Raw genomic sequence first — 15,558 nt, forward strand, 5'->3', positions numbered from 1 at the left:
CTAGATAATTGTTGTAGGTAGTAAATTCGTACTAGGTATTTTCCGGTGCAGTTTATAATTTAATTACATTGATGACATTGTTTCGTCCTTTCATTACCAGACGACTAATTAAAGTCTTATCATTTTACACAATATTGTTGTAAGTAAACGGGTAGTCATTATTTTAGTAGTCAGGATATTTCTTTTTTTGCTTTTGTGCTACTCAATACAACTAATAATCGGCCAAGTGCGAGTTGGACTCGCGCACGAAGGGTTCCGTACCATTATAGAGGAAAATAGTAAAAAATTGTATTTTTTGTATGGGAGCCCCCCTTAATTATTTATTTTATTTAAATTTTATTATTAATTATTAAAGTATAAATACAGCTGAGTATTTTGTGTACATTTCAAGTGCCTACCTGTTGTAATCATTGATACCGAGCAAAAAATGTTTGAAAAATCACGTTTGTTGTATGGGAGCCCCCCTTAAATATTTTATTTATTTTATTTTTAGTATTTGTTGTTATAGCGGCAATAGAAATACATAATCTGCAAAAATTTCAACTCTCTAGCTATTACCGTTCTTGAGTTACAGCCTGGAGACAGACGGACAGACGGACAGACATCGAAGTCTCAGTAATAGGGTCCCGTTTTTACCCTTTGGGTACGGAACCCTTAAAACTGTAATGCCCGGGCCGCACCTGCGTAGTGCAACGATAAGTACCATTGGACGACGTACTACGATAGACGCATGTGCGGCTGCGCCATAATAAACATTGAATATTATCGTCGTCTATGCAATTCTTCAGCAACATAATATTAAATCATTAATATAAGCTGTGACTAACAACTGAAGTATCGATGAACAGAAAACTTTGGAATTTTATATAGAAGAAGACTAACAGAATTGGCTCCGTTGTCAGATTATGATGTTGTAGACGGATAAAGCTAGTACCCTTAGCCGGGTTCGCGATTAACTTGCTTGTAATCTTATTAATCTTATTAAAGGAATCCCTATCGTACTTGAATCGTTTTATTAATTCCGTTATTGCGACGCCTACGTAAAACCTAATGCTTACCTCCCGTCCTCCCGGAGACCGATAATTTCTCCGGTTTTTCAAAAACTAATAATGATTGCATAATATTATATTGACTTAGTGAAAAATTTTAAGATGAGAAATGGTCCTGATACTATGTTCTTTCTCATATTAAAAACTATTTAATATTTTTAAGCTATTCCATAGCTTTTATCACTGGCTTTCATAAATAAATCTAAAACTTCGTCTAACAATCTAGTACATATCCCCTCCCCCCCCCCCTACAATTTTCCCGGGTTGGTCCTTTCGAGAGTTGGTAACCCGATCTACGAGCGATAGCGATGTTCGGTGCAATTTCATTCTGGTCGGAAAAGTTCATAAAGCGCAGTATACTTTTCCGTAGAATTTTTCATTTCCACGGGTTTCGTACAAAATTGTTCTCGTATTTGATAAATTGGTTATGTATTGAAAAACATGATCCATACAACACTGAATGTTCATTGTTCAATGTTCGTGTCATCCCGAGCTATGCATTCGCCGATAATAAAAATAGTTTTGAAATACATTTCTAAAGCATATTATTATATCGCGTCTTGCGAGCTTTTCTCAGAATATCGAAAGGTAAAAATGTTATCTGGCATAAAACACCATTTTAAATCTATTCGTCGTTCCTAGGTATTGTAAATTGTGGTCATATAAAGAATCGTAATAATAAAACAAACGACTGGATAACTCTCGCTATATAAAGTGACTAACGTTTGGCGCCGTCATAAATAAGTATGATTTTATTGATTGAGCCCTGCTCGGTCACTCAGAGGAACATACGAAAAATGTTATTTTGTCGCGCATAAATAATCTTTTTATGACGAGAAGCGTAGGTAAAGGCTCAAGGATTTATAAGTAATAAATTTTTTACGACACGAATTAATATTCGGATCGTTTTCCGTGACGTTGTTTTTATGAGTTATCATCTCGTCACAAACCGAGCGAGTAACCGTGTACCGCGGGCCTAAGAAATATTGCCCGCTCTTATTATAAAACTGGAATCGCTATAAAAATCAAAAATCCTTTTAGTGGCCTTCGTGTGTAAAATATTGTTATAATTAATTCAAGTTACTAATTTATTGTATCGCTTCATTATAAATGTTTGTTTTTCGATGGAATTGTTATCGCTTAAAGGGAACAGAAATAAATTTTATTCGAGATACAGATATAATCACCTTAAGAGGTGATGAATTATAAAAAGAGGACGTTCAAATAATTTTACTTAATATTAAAAATTAATCTCAGAAAAGAGAGGTTTGTAACATAAATATCTTTGGTACCTAACAATCTAAACTCAAAACAAAGTAACGTACGGTATAAACTATTCTCGATACAGTTTATTTGAATATACATAATATTAGAAAACAGACCAACTTCAAATGTCATCGGCATTAATATAAAAAACCTGGTTTATATTAACGAAGCAGTATCCTCTCTAAACTAAGGGATGTATCGCGTTATTGTTATAATATCGAAGGTAATCGCGGAAGGAAATATCCGCTTTAAATGTTAATATTCATTACAAGTAGCAATTATTTCATTGACATTAAAATTATATTCATGTATCAAAATTCAAACGTGACAGTTTTGGTATTATTGTGCCATTTAGGTACAAGCTAGGAATAATAACAAGTATATTTTTAGCTCATTAGTTATGTACAAATTGAAGTATCCTTTACGAGATATTATTTAATAACATTAGTAGTAGGTAACATTAGTAGTTTTTCATCGTGTACTTTCGCTTTAATTGTTTTGTGTGTGTGTTTATTAGTTTTAGTTTGTTATGCACATTATGCATCCACTCGTTTTTAAGTTATCTATAAATCAATGTTCTATAGTCGTAAGATGGTTGCCTGGAAGATATCGCTACTTAGCGATAAGGCCGCCAGAATTGTGTTGTCTTTTTAGATTTTTGTGTTTTCTTGTATTATTTTGTGGAATGCTATAAAGTATATTATTATTATTTTTATAACGTGGCCGAAAAAATCGGATAGCAAAGGCAAGTGAAATTGTATTATGTCTTTTTGTCACAATGTCGACGCATTTACGACAACATGGTCGATATTACGGGCAAGCTTGTTACATAAATGAAAACACAAGCTACGTTGAATCACTAGAAGCCCATACGTTGTACAAAGTTGATCGTCAATTACTTTACAAGTCGGGACCAACTCCAGCGAGGACGACAACGGCTAAACTAATGCCAAGTAGAGGCGCCGGCTAGAGACTTGTAATTACTGTCTGCAAAATTAATGCACTAAAACTTGGATGAAATGAAACCAGAGCATAAAGTTCCCGGCGGAGTGTTAGCAACTTGCATTTAGATGTCTAATAAATACTCGTTAAAATTTAAACAGAATTTGTCCGTATCGATTCTGTTTCTCCGTAATTTGCAGCCTGCTGCAGATCGTATTTGAATTATTGAGTAAAACTTGCAGGGGAAAGCGAGAAACGCACCGCTATTTGTGTAACAATAAAGAAAAACTGGCCAGTCGCCAAAAATATCTTAACGATGATATTTAAATTTGTGAAATTTTAGTTGACTGTCATTTTACTCTTCACGTCGTTCCCTTCCTCGAAACGATTACTTACTTAAAAATAAAATAACAATTAGTTTAAAATCTGACCACAAAAATAAAATATTACCAAAAATTGTATGTACCTACATAAAAATCATTATATTATGTAGTTCTTGAATGTGAAATAATGCGCAGAGAAACATAAATAGTTACTGACAATTTTATTCGTTTGGTCAGACTTTGAAGATATGCTTATAAGTTATAACGTAATGAAGGTAAGACTAACCTTAGTGGAGAAGCCACGGTCGCAGACGGTGCACTTGAACGGACGCTCTTTGGTGTGACTGCGGTAGTGGATCTCGAGGGCGGAGTTGCAGGCGAATGTTTTGTAGCAGATGGAACATGTCGTGTTGCCGCGCACTGCACACAAACAAATCCGGTGTTCATTCACACTGTTATATCTCCGACACTATGTAAGTTTCCAATGTTTACTTCTTATTTATTTCAATATGTCATCAATCGCCAGGTGGGGGTGTTAGATGAGAGCGTTAGGATAAAACGAGGGAGCGGATGAGCGGACCGGGGCGGACGAATAAAATAAAATCCCGCTAGCGCATACCTGCGGGAGGGAACGCGAGTCCTAGTGGGCTGAATGGCGATCCACCGAGAGCACCGAGCGCGGCGAGTGGCGTAGGAGGCGAAGGCAGCGGCGAGTGCTGGGGCAGCCGCGGTGGCGTCGACAGCGACGATGGAGACGGCGACGGCGGCGACGCCCGCGCGCTGCGCCCGCTCTCCGAACCTGTCGCCGATGGGAGGGAAGCCGTTGTGGTGATGGTTTTTATTTCGCATTCGGACGCCGTGGCGCAGACGGAGAGCGGCGAAGTTCGACGATCCTTCATATTTGAGTCGTCGTCGAACTCCCGAGCGGCGAGCTCGCGATCGTCCCGGCCGCTCTCATCGTCGGTTCCGCGGGAGTCCGCCCTTCGGTCGCCGGGAGTAGACGGGGTGGGAAATGTAGGAGGTGGGAATGGACCAAAGGATTGAAAATTGGCCTCCTCGGAGCCTATGTTCTGCGATGGGCAGTTTTTATCATCATTGAGACGAATTTGTTCGAAGGGCGTACTGTAACGTTCGCTTGTATGTAGTCGTATGTGTTGATGTAATAAAGACGGGTCAGTAAATTTTTTATGACAAACGGGACATTGATGTAGCAATTGCGAGGGTGGTTTTATACGATGCACACCCATGTGTGTTTTTAAATTACCTTTGGTGGTAAAGGCGCGACCACAAAGTTTACATCTGAATGGCCGCTCCCCGGTATGTGTACGATAGTGCATTTGCAAAGCACTTTTGCAAGATAAAACCCTGTGACATACGATGCATTCATTAGGATCGGATACTTTGTTGTCTATATTATCGACCAGTTGTTGTAACTTGGAGGTTTCAGACGTTTTTGTGATTTCGATTAAGCTCTCCCAAGAATTGTCATTGCTACCGGGACGTGGTAATAGAGAATTATAAAACAAAGGGTCCCGGGTCAAGTCTGAATCAGTGGTAGGTACACTATATGGATTATTGTAAAACGGTGTGAGGCTCCCCGAAGAAATACTACTTGGTGGAGAATTTGGGAACAACGGATAGGAAGGAAGTGTGCGTAGTCCAGTAGCTACTGAAACTGGTCCAGATATCGATGAATTCTTACTTGAAAGATTTTCCGGTTGATCTGGATCGGGCTTGACGTGAGGACTTTCTCTACCAATTTGATCTTCATTGCTGTATTTTGAATCCATACTGCAATCGTCATAAGGCGATGTCGAAGGATACCGGTCGTGCTCGCCGTCTTGTCCTCCTTCGTTTTCTTCTACTTCTCGCTTTGGTGAAATACGGTCGGACTCCTCGAAACTAGATTCTCGTTGGCTTTCCTCATCGTGGGGCTCAGACTTAAACATTTCAGACGGTGGCCGTAAGGGGCTCGATGCGGAAGGTTTACTTAAATCTGCCGGTACGTCTTGTTCATCGCGCATTCCGAAGAGCGGATGGTGTGAAAGGGGTTTATCGCCGAGCGGTCGTGGAGGCAACAAATCATGATGCGGTGGCCTGTATAATGGTAAGCTTGGCGGGAAGGGTGCCGGAGCACCTGGAGGAAACTGAAGCGGATGAGGTGGCATTCCGGGAATCGGCCCCGGTGACAGTTGTGCTAGCAGCGGAGGGTGATATTTATCCAAATGCTCTGGTACTGGATTGGGGTTCATTTTGACGTGAGGAAATTTGGCAGTGTGTCTTTGAAAATGAACTTTGAGGTTCCCCTTTGTTGTGAAACGAGATCCACAAACATTGCACTTAAAAGGTCGTTCGCCTGTATGAGAGCGAATGTGGATTTGTAGTGCAGAATCACTTCCAAAAACTTTTCCACAATATCTGCATCGGTGTTTGAAGAATGGCTCGTTACGCCCACCAGACTTTCCATCGTACGGAGACATTTTTCCAGACTTTCTAAAAGCTAATTCGTCGGCTAGGTTGTTGGCTAGTAACCCCTGTGATGCGTTATCGAGTACTTCCTGTGCTCGTTTTTGTAACATTTCAAGTGTATTCGGTTCATTCAAGGAAGGCGGTGGATCATTATTTGTGATGATCGATGAAGCTAATGAGGATGATATGGAGCTGTAGGGAGGATGTGACATCATGGGAGGTGACGACGTTGGAAGTTTAGGAATTGAAATCGGTTCTGATTTCGGAGTGAGATGTGAATGAGTTGACGGCAAGCTTTGGCTAGTAGGAGGAGCAGGCTCAGCAGGAGATGGCTCCCGTGGCGGACGAGGCGGAGGCGGAGACGGCGATCGAGCCGGCGTTGTCGGGATATTCGGTTCCGGTTCATTCGGCGGTGGGCTCCCGGGTTCATCTTCTTTTCTTCTCGTTAGCGACAACTGATTTTGAAGCTGACGTATTAATTGCAATTGGAATACTTGTTGATGTTGCAACGTAAACAACGTGCTCTGTAATACAGCCAGTTCATGTAAGGCAGCTTCATTATTAGCATTATTGGCCATAGCCGTAGCTGCGAATTGTGCAACCGCTACTTTAGTATTCTGTAGAGCTTCTAATGTGACGTGACCAGCCACGGGAAATTGTAATCCTACGGGCGGCACGTCAGCTTCAGGTACCTCAGCCTCACCGTCTTCTAGGCTATTGTTATTTTCCGCATCTTGGCGGTGCCTCCTGACTTGGTCCATTCTTTTATTCGGTCCGTCCATTTCCTCATCACCCGAGACGACCATGTCTTCGGGGTCGGAGTGCATTCTCTCCTCACCCATTTGCAGCGCCTTCTCATCGCAAACGCGCTTATGGTAGAGGAAGTCGTGAAGGTTCTCAAACTGTTCGTGACAGCGCGGACACATGTGAGTCTCTGGTCGATCTCTGCTTTCATCTTGCAAGTGGTTTATATCATCTTCGGAGCAGGACCCCGAACTATCACCTGGAACAAAAATACTTATATTGTAACCATTTGCATTCCTTATAAACTGATATTAAAAGAGTGTTTTTGGAAAATGTGTTTGTGTTTAAATCTGTGTAAGTAAAGAGCCATATTGGTAACCGTACTAACAAGTATTCGTAACAACCAAACAACGTTTTGTTCTTGATTTAAAGGCACTGCAATATTGTTTACTTATAATAATTATTTTGTAAAGCAGGTAGGTATTATGAAATTTATTGTTTTGCTTAAATATGTGCTATGAATTATTATTATCTGCGTAGATAAAACAGACTCATGTTAATATGATAATTATAATATGGAGGATTTATAAGACTATTCTAATTAGGGCGATAAAATTTTTTTATGGTCATAGGTATTGTCTAAAATTGTGCACTTCGATTTCCATTCTTCTTATTAAACTCTTCTATTATGTATTTTTAAACCTAGCGTTCAACTCAGTATTTAGGTATCTATTTAATTAATAAATAATAGATTTTGTCAGTCTATAAATAGAAAATACCAGTGTGATTTATTATAATATTATAAACGCCCTTTTTCATGATTCTAACAAATAACGATATTATAGTAATTATCATAGCCAATTAAAAAAAAACTGAAAAGTAGAGAATGGAGCTTTACTTACTACCGCTACTCGCTATGAGATGGCGCTAGTAAGACGTTTTCACGGGCTAAGCAGAGCTTTATAATTAGTCAAAAATTAACTTTTACTATTGATTGAGTTTGTTTAAAAACATACTTTGTAGTAGGTTTTTTAGGGAGTCTTATAAATATTTATTTAAATTACATTAAAATATGTAAGTGAATTTTCTATGACTATGATACCTATTGGGTATCGTATAAAAGTTTGTACATTATACGAGTAAATTGATTTTACAGCCAATAATTCATATTTCAAATTAAAATACTAATTTATATCTGAATTCGATAAATTTTTAATAAAATATTTAAAAATGCCTAGATTATGTAAATAGCACTATAAATTATAAAAATAAAATTCTGTGAGTAATTGAAATTGGCAACCACTTATCCAGCCTCTAATTTTATACCTGACTATATTTACCTATCTATTTAATATTATGTTCTAAGTAGATCTAGAAAAATCCTTAGGCAGCTTGTTAGGGAAAAATCTAGTTTTATGATTCATAAATAATTAATAATATGATGGAATAAAGCGATATTTTGGCGATAATAAAGCGATTTTACAGGAGCCTATTTTACAAAAAATTGATCAAAATGCAAAAAAAATCCGACCGAATTAGAGTGGGTTGCACCAGAGGCGTGGTCAAAGTTAAAGTTATGGTTATAGTTAAGGCTAATTTAACTTTAACCTTAACTTTGATCACAGAATTTGACAGAAGGCGTTGCTGGTCCGACAAGGCTTTAAATCAACGTGGGCACTGTTGGTAAAGGAGAACTGCAAAAGTTGCGTTTTTGTATGATGGCAGTGTTAGTATGGCGTCCATTTTTGATTTTAACCAAAGATTTGACATTTTGCAATGTAGTTAAAGTTAAACTTACAGTTATAGTTAAAGTAAGTTGGTGCAACCCACCCTGTGTGCACTATATTGAATAGTTAATACGTAAAAGTAATTATTATACATTTTAAATATTTTGTAGTATATTTCCACCAACTGCAATAACTAATAGCTTATTTTATATACTTTACGCCTTCTACGATTTAAATTGCATAACGAGAGTTAAACGCAGTGTTTTAACGAACAGGCATTTATTCTAATAGGTATTAAAATGATGTTATAGGCAGCAGAAATGAGCACAGCGTATGTAAATGCGGTCTTAAATAACATTACTAAATTAGTTATTACCAGCAAGGCATTTATGCAAAAAAGCAGCAAGTACATACGACTATGTACGTAACCCGTGGCTCTGTTTTATATCACTTCATTTTTTAGCCTTACGCATAATCTTGTCTGCAAATTAGCGTCTGCCATGTAGGCTTTAAGGAGTGGACGTACTTTCTAACATAAGTTGATATAAAATCGCATTCGTTAACGATGGGCAACTATGGTAAAAAAACATAAAATTCTCGAATATTTGCTATCACTTCAAAAGGTTAAAATATATCTATTATTATTTATTACGTCATGTAGTAGAGTTTTACGTTACACTTATTCTTCTTATCGGGGTAGTAGGAATTTCCGGTGGTGTCCTACCACTATATAAAATATTTTTGTAGCTGTTGAAAACTTCTTAACTGTAAGCAACTGTTTGCACAATCCAATGTAGTAAAATAATTCTCAGGAATTACATCGTCTTAGGTTGGGTTGCACCAACTAACTATAACTGTAACTTTAACTATAACTACAGTGCAAAATGTCAAATCTTTGGTTAAAGTTAAATATGGCGTCCAAGGACGCCATATTTAACCTCCGCTCATACGTATATCTGAAAATTTACTATGTTTTACAGTGTTATATTTTTCCTGTCGATTTTTACGAATAATTCAATTTTTTATACCCTCAATCCCGTTACCTGTAGCTTCAATAAAAAAAAATAAACGCAACAGACATCTGTGAATTTCTCCGGTTAAAGTTAAGGTTAATGTTAAAGCTAAGGGACGCCATATTTAACTATAACCATAACTTTAACTTTAACCAGGCCTCTGGTGCAACCCAACTTTAATGTGTACGGTTCAATGGGTACAATAGAAGTAAAATTGTTGTGTACAGTATCTGTTTAGATTTCTATAGGTACTGCCTATTTTTCAAATATAATTTACACATCAAAGAAAAATGCTCCATTTATAATATTATGCTAACAAACACATAACAGCTACTTATTAACGTCTTTTATTGACCTTTAAAACAAGATTTTTGAAATGAGAACAAAAATGAACAATTAGGCACACGAAATATGTTATGACCAAATGGAGATAATTTATCATCACGACGGTACCGATTGGAACTATAGATAAGTGTATAAATCTATCCATATTTTATATTTATTGCCTTCATTTATGTTATAAAATTGAAAACAAGGATTCTTTTATATTTAACATCATTATTAAATATACTAGATGACGCCCGCATCTCCGTTTCCCCAAAATTCGTTTATTTCGGGATAAAAAGTATCCTTTGTCCCCTCCCGGGACTCTTATCAGCTATAGTATCTTTCAGCGCGATCGGTTCAGCTGTTTGGACGTGAAGAATTTACAGAAAGACATTCTTTCGCATTTATCATATTAGTTATAGAGGGCCTAGACAAGCGGCAAGCGATTATCGTAAACGCTAACGCCAGCGCCACAAAATGTATGGGATTTGACATTAGTATTCGCTAGCGAAGCGATGACTTACGTCAAATCGCATACATTTTGTTAGCGTTTACGATAATCGCTTGCCACTTGTCTACTAGGGCAGTACTCCCAAATTAATAATGCGCATGGAAATCTTCGCTAATTAGTAATTGTCGTAATCACGGAAACACTCGATTCTATGAAACGTAAGAGCCCCAAAAAATGCACTTGCATTTTGCACCTTAAGACTGGTCTACTGATTTCAAAGTCGGGAAATTAAAAACATAACCAAGAGGGCTCCTGTAGGTACATCAAGTTTATTTTTTTGTGAACAATAAAACATTAAATAATGTTAAAGTATTACTTTAATAGTTAATACAATCAAGCGGTATTTTGCGGAAATCTATAGCATAACATTTGTTCTAGCAATTTTAGGATATTTCTTAAAATAATATCATATATTTTTTATACTATTTTTAAGTAACCCTGTTTGTTATCTACGTACGACTTCCGTGACCAATATCTAAGCTATATTTTATTGGGTATAATTATTTGTAATTTAAATTTAAAATATTATCTATTAAATCTTCGTATCGTAATCTTGAAAGAACAAAGCTTTATGATTGGCCTTTTTCATCCGTACCTAGTGGATAATAATTGATATAGAAATTTCCATTACGGATGAAAAAAAAACATAATATATTAGCTAGGCATATTTTTATCAAGTAACAGCCCTTCAAATACCGTAAATTGTAGAACCTTGAAAAATATTGTAATTTGTACCGATGGTTGCGCTGCCGTTTAGCATTCTTATAAAAGAGTTGGCCAAGTCTAGGGCCGAACCAGGGTAGGTTTTCTTACGATGTTTTCCTTCATGAATTTGTCATTGAAATCTTTTAACTTCCGTGCCCAAACCTGCACATTTAAGTGTGAATAAGTAGTCTAGATCCACTGGACTACTCAAAGTTATAGGAAATTTAAACAATTACCAAGGTTATTTTGAACAAAATGGAACGTCCTTTCGGCGGTATGTATCACCAAAAGCGCTACATTTAGTGCGAATGGATCAATCTGGGGCTACTCTTGGCTAAAAGGCTCAACAGAAATATTAAAAACCTTCAAGAAAAGAGCGTATTCCCGCGGGTAGCGAACCTTGAATTCTCCTAACGTTGCAACTTACAAGTGTCTATTGGCGATGGTAGTTGCTTTCCACCAGGTGACCCGTTTGCTCGTTTGCCCTCTAATGTTATAAAAAGGGTTATTCTGAGCAAAATGCTATATTGGCTGGCGTGTCCGCCGTCCACTAGTCGGGCTTCACGAGTTAACTTGCGGTTTCGCTGCGTAATATTGTAATTGAATGTGAAAACTATCCGTTTATCTGTAAATTGTATCGCATTATTCTATTAGTTTTATTATACACAAGTCACAATACACATAATACATTGTAGCTGATTTACTTGCGCATTTAGAATTAAGTTTAATTCTGTAGGAATCCTACTTTAGCGTCTTAGGTTTTATAGATGCTTAGAGTAGTGTTTACGCGTTTCATTCATTAGAAATATTATGTAAAAGTTGATAATAATATAAACGATAACCATGGCTTGGCGTAATCAAACTTGATTTCTTGAATTGACTACTTTTAACAATCGGTATAGTCTTAGGTCACCTATCAACATGCAAAATTAGCCGTTTGATTTATAAATTACTTGATCTTCATAACTCATAAGTTATGAAGATCAAGTAAGGTTATAAATCATAACCTTGTCTTTTTTATAAATTAAGTATACGAACAAAAATGTTTACTTTGGGCCAGTTCTATCTTTAAAATATATTTTGTCGCCTGAAAGTTATAAAGTATAATGATTTCCAAAATACCAACACAATCACGTTTGATATAAAATATATTAGTGGCATTAGTGCTTCGTTATGTGTTATGACCTCTGGCATAAATGCCACTAATTGTCTATTGTTATAATTCATATACCTATACACTATACAGATATAAATAGGTTACACGTTTCCTCACAATTTCTATATTATAACTACGCAATAGGAACTTAAAATCAGTATGAGAAATAAACGTATCACCGGACCTTATTTTTTTTAATAAAAAAGAATATTATAATGTTAAAAAATAGTCGTTAAAAACCTTGTAAGTACTAACCAGGGTTATTCAAACCCGGTTAATATAAATACGAAATAAAGTTTTAAAAACTAAATATGAGGTAACTCTATGTTTATTATTATTACAAGGAATAAATTATAAAATTGATATTTAAATATAATCATTAGAAATCTAAAGTTATTGCCGAGATCACAGAGAACTGATAAAACTGTTAAAAAAGAGCACATAAAAATTTAAAGTTAATTAATGAAATATAAAATTTAATTTTTATTTTTAATTGAACCATTAAATTTAATTTTATATATTATTATAATAAATTATAATGTTATTATTATACCGCACAGTTATGCGCCACTCGACCGGCCCACAAAGTTTGAACCAGTTTTCGCGAACAAATAAGAAATTTTAAAAAGCCCTGACGATATTAATGGAAATTATGAAGTTAAGCAATAGAATAAAATTATCACTTCTAATTTAATGTCGCCATTAATAAGTTATGTTAATAAGCCATAAATAACGTATGTAAGCAGTCTGCTTTTACAAAATGGACTTGGCACCCGTCTCGGTATTTTTTAAATATTTATTAACATTAATTAGAGGAGGTTAATTTTAGTTATCGGGTTAGTATGTGTATTTTTTTATAATAATCAAATTTCAATATGGCGGTTAGAGAGTGTAGTGTTTTGATTACTCAATTCAATGTAATTTTGGGTCTTTCGCTGGTTCACACCACAGATTTTCGAACCGCGGTTCGAAACAGCGAAGAATTGTTTTTGAATTGCCCGATTCATACCGCGGTTCGAAACAGAGAAGACTAATAATAATAATTTTGCTACTTTTGATTGTTTTACTACTTTGTTTTTTTTAAATTATTTTTGCTTATTTTAATTTTAAATTTTTCGACTACGATTTTATGCAATAATGTAATTTTAAGATTTTTTATTTACATTAGATATTATTCTTGTTAATTTGTTTAATGTTTTACTGTGATTTTATACAATTATATAGTTTTAATTATTTTTGTAAAGATTATTTTCTTTTTGAATATAGTGTTCGGTTAATTTTAAAGTGTGGGCTGTTATTTACGATTAGTTAAAAGTTGAAAGTGTACTTTAAATCAAACTGTAATCCTATTATAATAAATATGTAAAGTTTCCCATTTTTATGATTTTTGAATAAACGTCATTTCTTTATAAAAAATGTGTTTTTATTTCTTCTTGAAACTACTTTTCTATACGTCTGCACAAATAAATAAATAAGACTAAAAAATGTTTGTTACAATAATTATTGGCTTAAATTCGTGGTCCGAATCCACCCATACCAAAAAATTTTTAATTAGTGGTTTCAAACCACTGCAATCACCGCGGTATGAATCGGGAATTCAAAATATTTCAAAAACAGTTCTTCGCTGTTTCGAACCGCGGTTCGAAAATCTGTGGTGTGAACCAGCGAAAGATCCGTAATTTTCATATCGCGTATAATTCACTATCGCTACATAATATTATAAAACAATGTCGCTTTTTTTTCCTTCATGTCCCTTTGTTCCCTTTAATCTTTAAAACTACGCAATGGATTTTGATGCTATTTTCTTTAATATATAGAGTGATTCTGATTAAAGAGGAAGGTTTATAAGTATAATAACATTCATTAAATAGTGGAGCAATACTGTTAATTTTGGGGCTTCTAATGTGGTGTCGTAAATATAATTACATTTTTTCCGCTTTCATTGCAAACGCAGGCTTCAGCCTGCGTTTGCAATGAAAGCGGATAAATCTCGTAGGGTTCACCCTACGAGATTTATCAAAATAATGTACTAAGTATTGTACACTATGAAAAGATCTACAGAAAACTCCGCGATGGTATATTATGTCTATCTCTTATGGATATCCCACAATATTTTTTTTTGTAATTTACTTTTAACTTCAAATAATGGATAATTTTCGAAGCGATTTTAACCAATACGGCAATAATCCTTATTCAATTAAATACTTTAAATACATTATTGATTTAACATAGATCTATATGACCCTTTACAAATTACAGCATAAGCTTTAAATTAATATTTTCGAAGATAAGTATTACATATTTAAAAATTGCGGGACGTAGCTTTTTGGCGGTACCCACCAATGCAGGCCACGGGTAGTAATGAATATAATTAAAAACTACTGAATCGATTTCAATCATTTCTTCTGTGAGTGATATGTCACTCACAGAAGAAATTATTGAAAGGCTATAACATATTTTATACCCGTGTGAGGCCGGGGCGGGTCGCTAGTACAGTTATAAATTATAATAGTTAGTTAATTTCCAATAACAATCCGTTGGTACCTGAAAGCAGTAAAAGTAAAAGCAAACTATAACTCTAATCACCCTAATATAAAAAATGCGAAAATGTGTATTAGTATGTCTGTTACCTCTACACGCCCAAGCCGCTGAACTAATTTTGTTGAAATTTGGTACAGTGATACTTTGAGTCCCGGGAAAGGACATAATATGTAAGTATAGGATACTTTTTACCCCGGAAAAATGTACGGTTCCTGCGCGATAATTTCAAATAATTTTACGTTAATGTAAACGAAGGTTGGTAGGTATATACGGCTTCAATGTTACTATAGTACAATGATTAGGTTCACTTTAAATTTTTTGTTTACATGATGAAGTTTTCCGACTTCCAAAAAGGAGGCGTTTATATATTCACCTGTTTATTTTTTAAATTTTTTTCCTGCTGACTTGCAACGCAGTACCTACATAACTTGTTTCTATATTTATCATCGGTATTTTAAATATATCTTGTTTTAAGGTAATTTTGATAAAAATATTAAAAACAAGATAAACTTGACGCATCATACGTCACAACGACCTGCTTTATCAACTTGTCCCAAATTTAAAGAATTTTGGAGCTGAAAGCTCCAAAACTCCAACAAAACAATTATCGCTATACCTAAGCATTCTACTTGGAGCGCTACCCGTATCTTAAAGGTTTCTGGCCTAAAGATGTGGATCTCCACATCTTTAGGCCAGAAACGTACGTAATTTACATAAAATTAAATATGTATAGATAACACAAAATAAAAACTTCAATCGAAGCGTTATAGATGTTATTGATAGAG

The 15,558-nt window shown here is 35.4% G+C and overlaps 1 protein-coding gene across 5 annotated transcripts in view; it reads right to left on the reverse strand.

Moving 5' to 3' along the window:
• The window catches only part of LOC121726060 (homeotic protein spalt-major-like), a 31,883-nt gene that overhangs the window by 10,881 nt on the left and 5,444 nt on the right, over positions 1-15,558 (reverse strand). For 2 of the 5 annotated variants that reach the window (XM_042113305.1, XM_042113300.1), the window contains exons 2-4: positions 5,283-7,052; positions 4,200-4,379; positions 3,867-4,000 (exon numbers count right to left, since the gene is read on the reverse strand). In XM_042113305.1, the coding sequence (XP_041969239.1) occupies positions 3,867-4,000; positions 4,200-4,379; positions 5,283-7,052 (2,084 nt within the window). Of the gene's footprint in view, positions 1-3,866; positions 4,001-4,199; positions 7,053-15,558 lie in introns of all 5 variants that reach the window. The other 3 variants (XM_042113293.1, XM_042113286.1, XM_042113311.1) reach the window with 2 other exon arrangements.

Source organism: Aricia agestis, chromosome 1 (assembly GCF_905147365.1).
Source record: "Aricia agestis chromosome 1, ilAriAges1.1, whole genome shotgun sequence".
Lineage (NCBI taxonomy): Eukaryota > Metazoa > Arthropoda > Insecta > Lepidoptera > Lycaenidae > Aricia > Aricia agestis.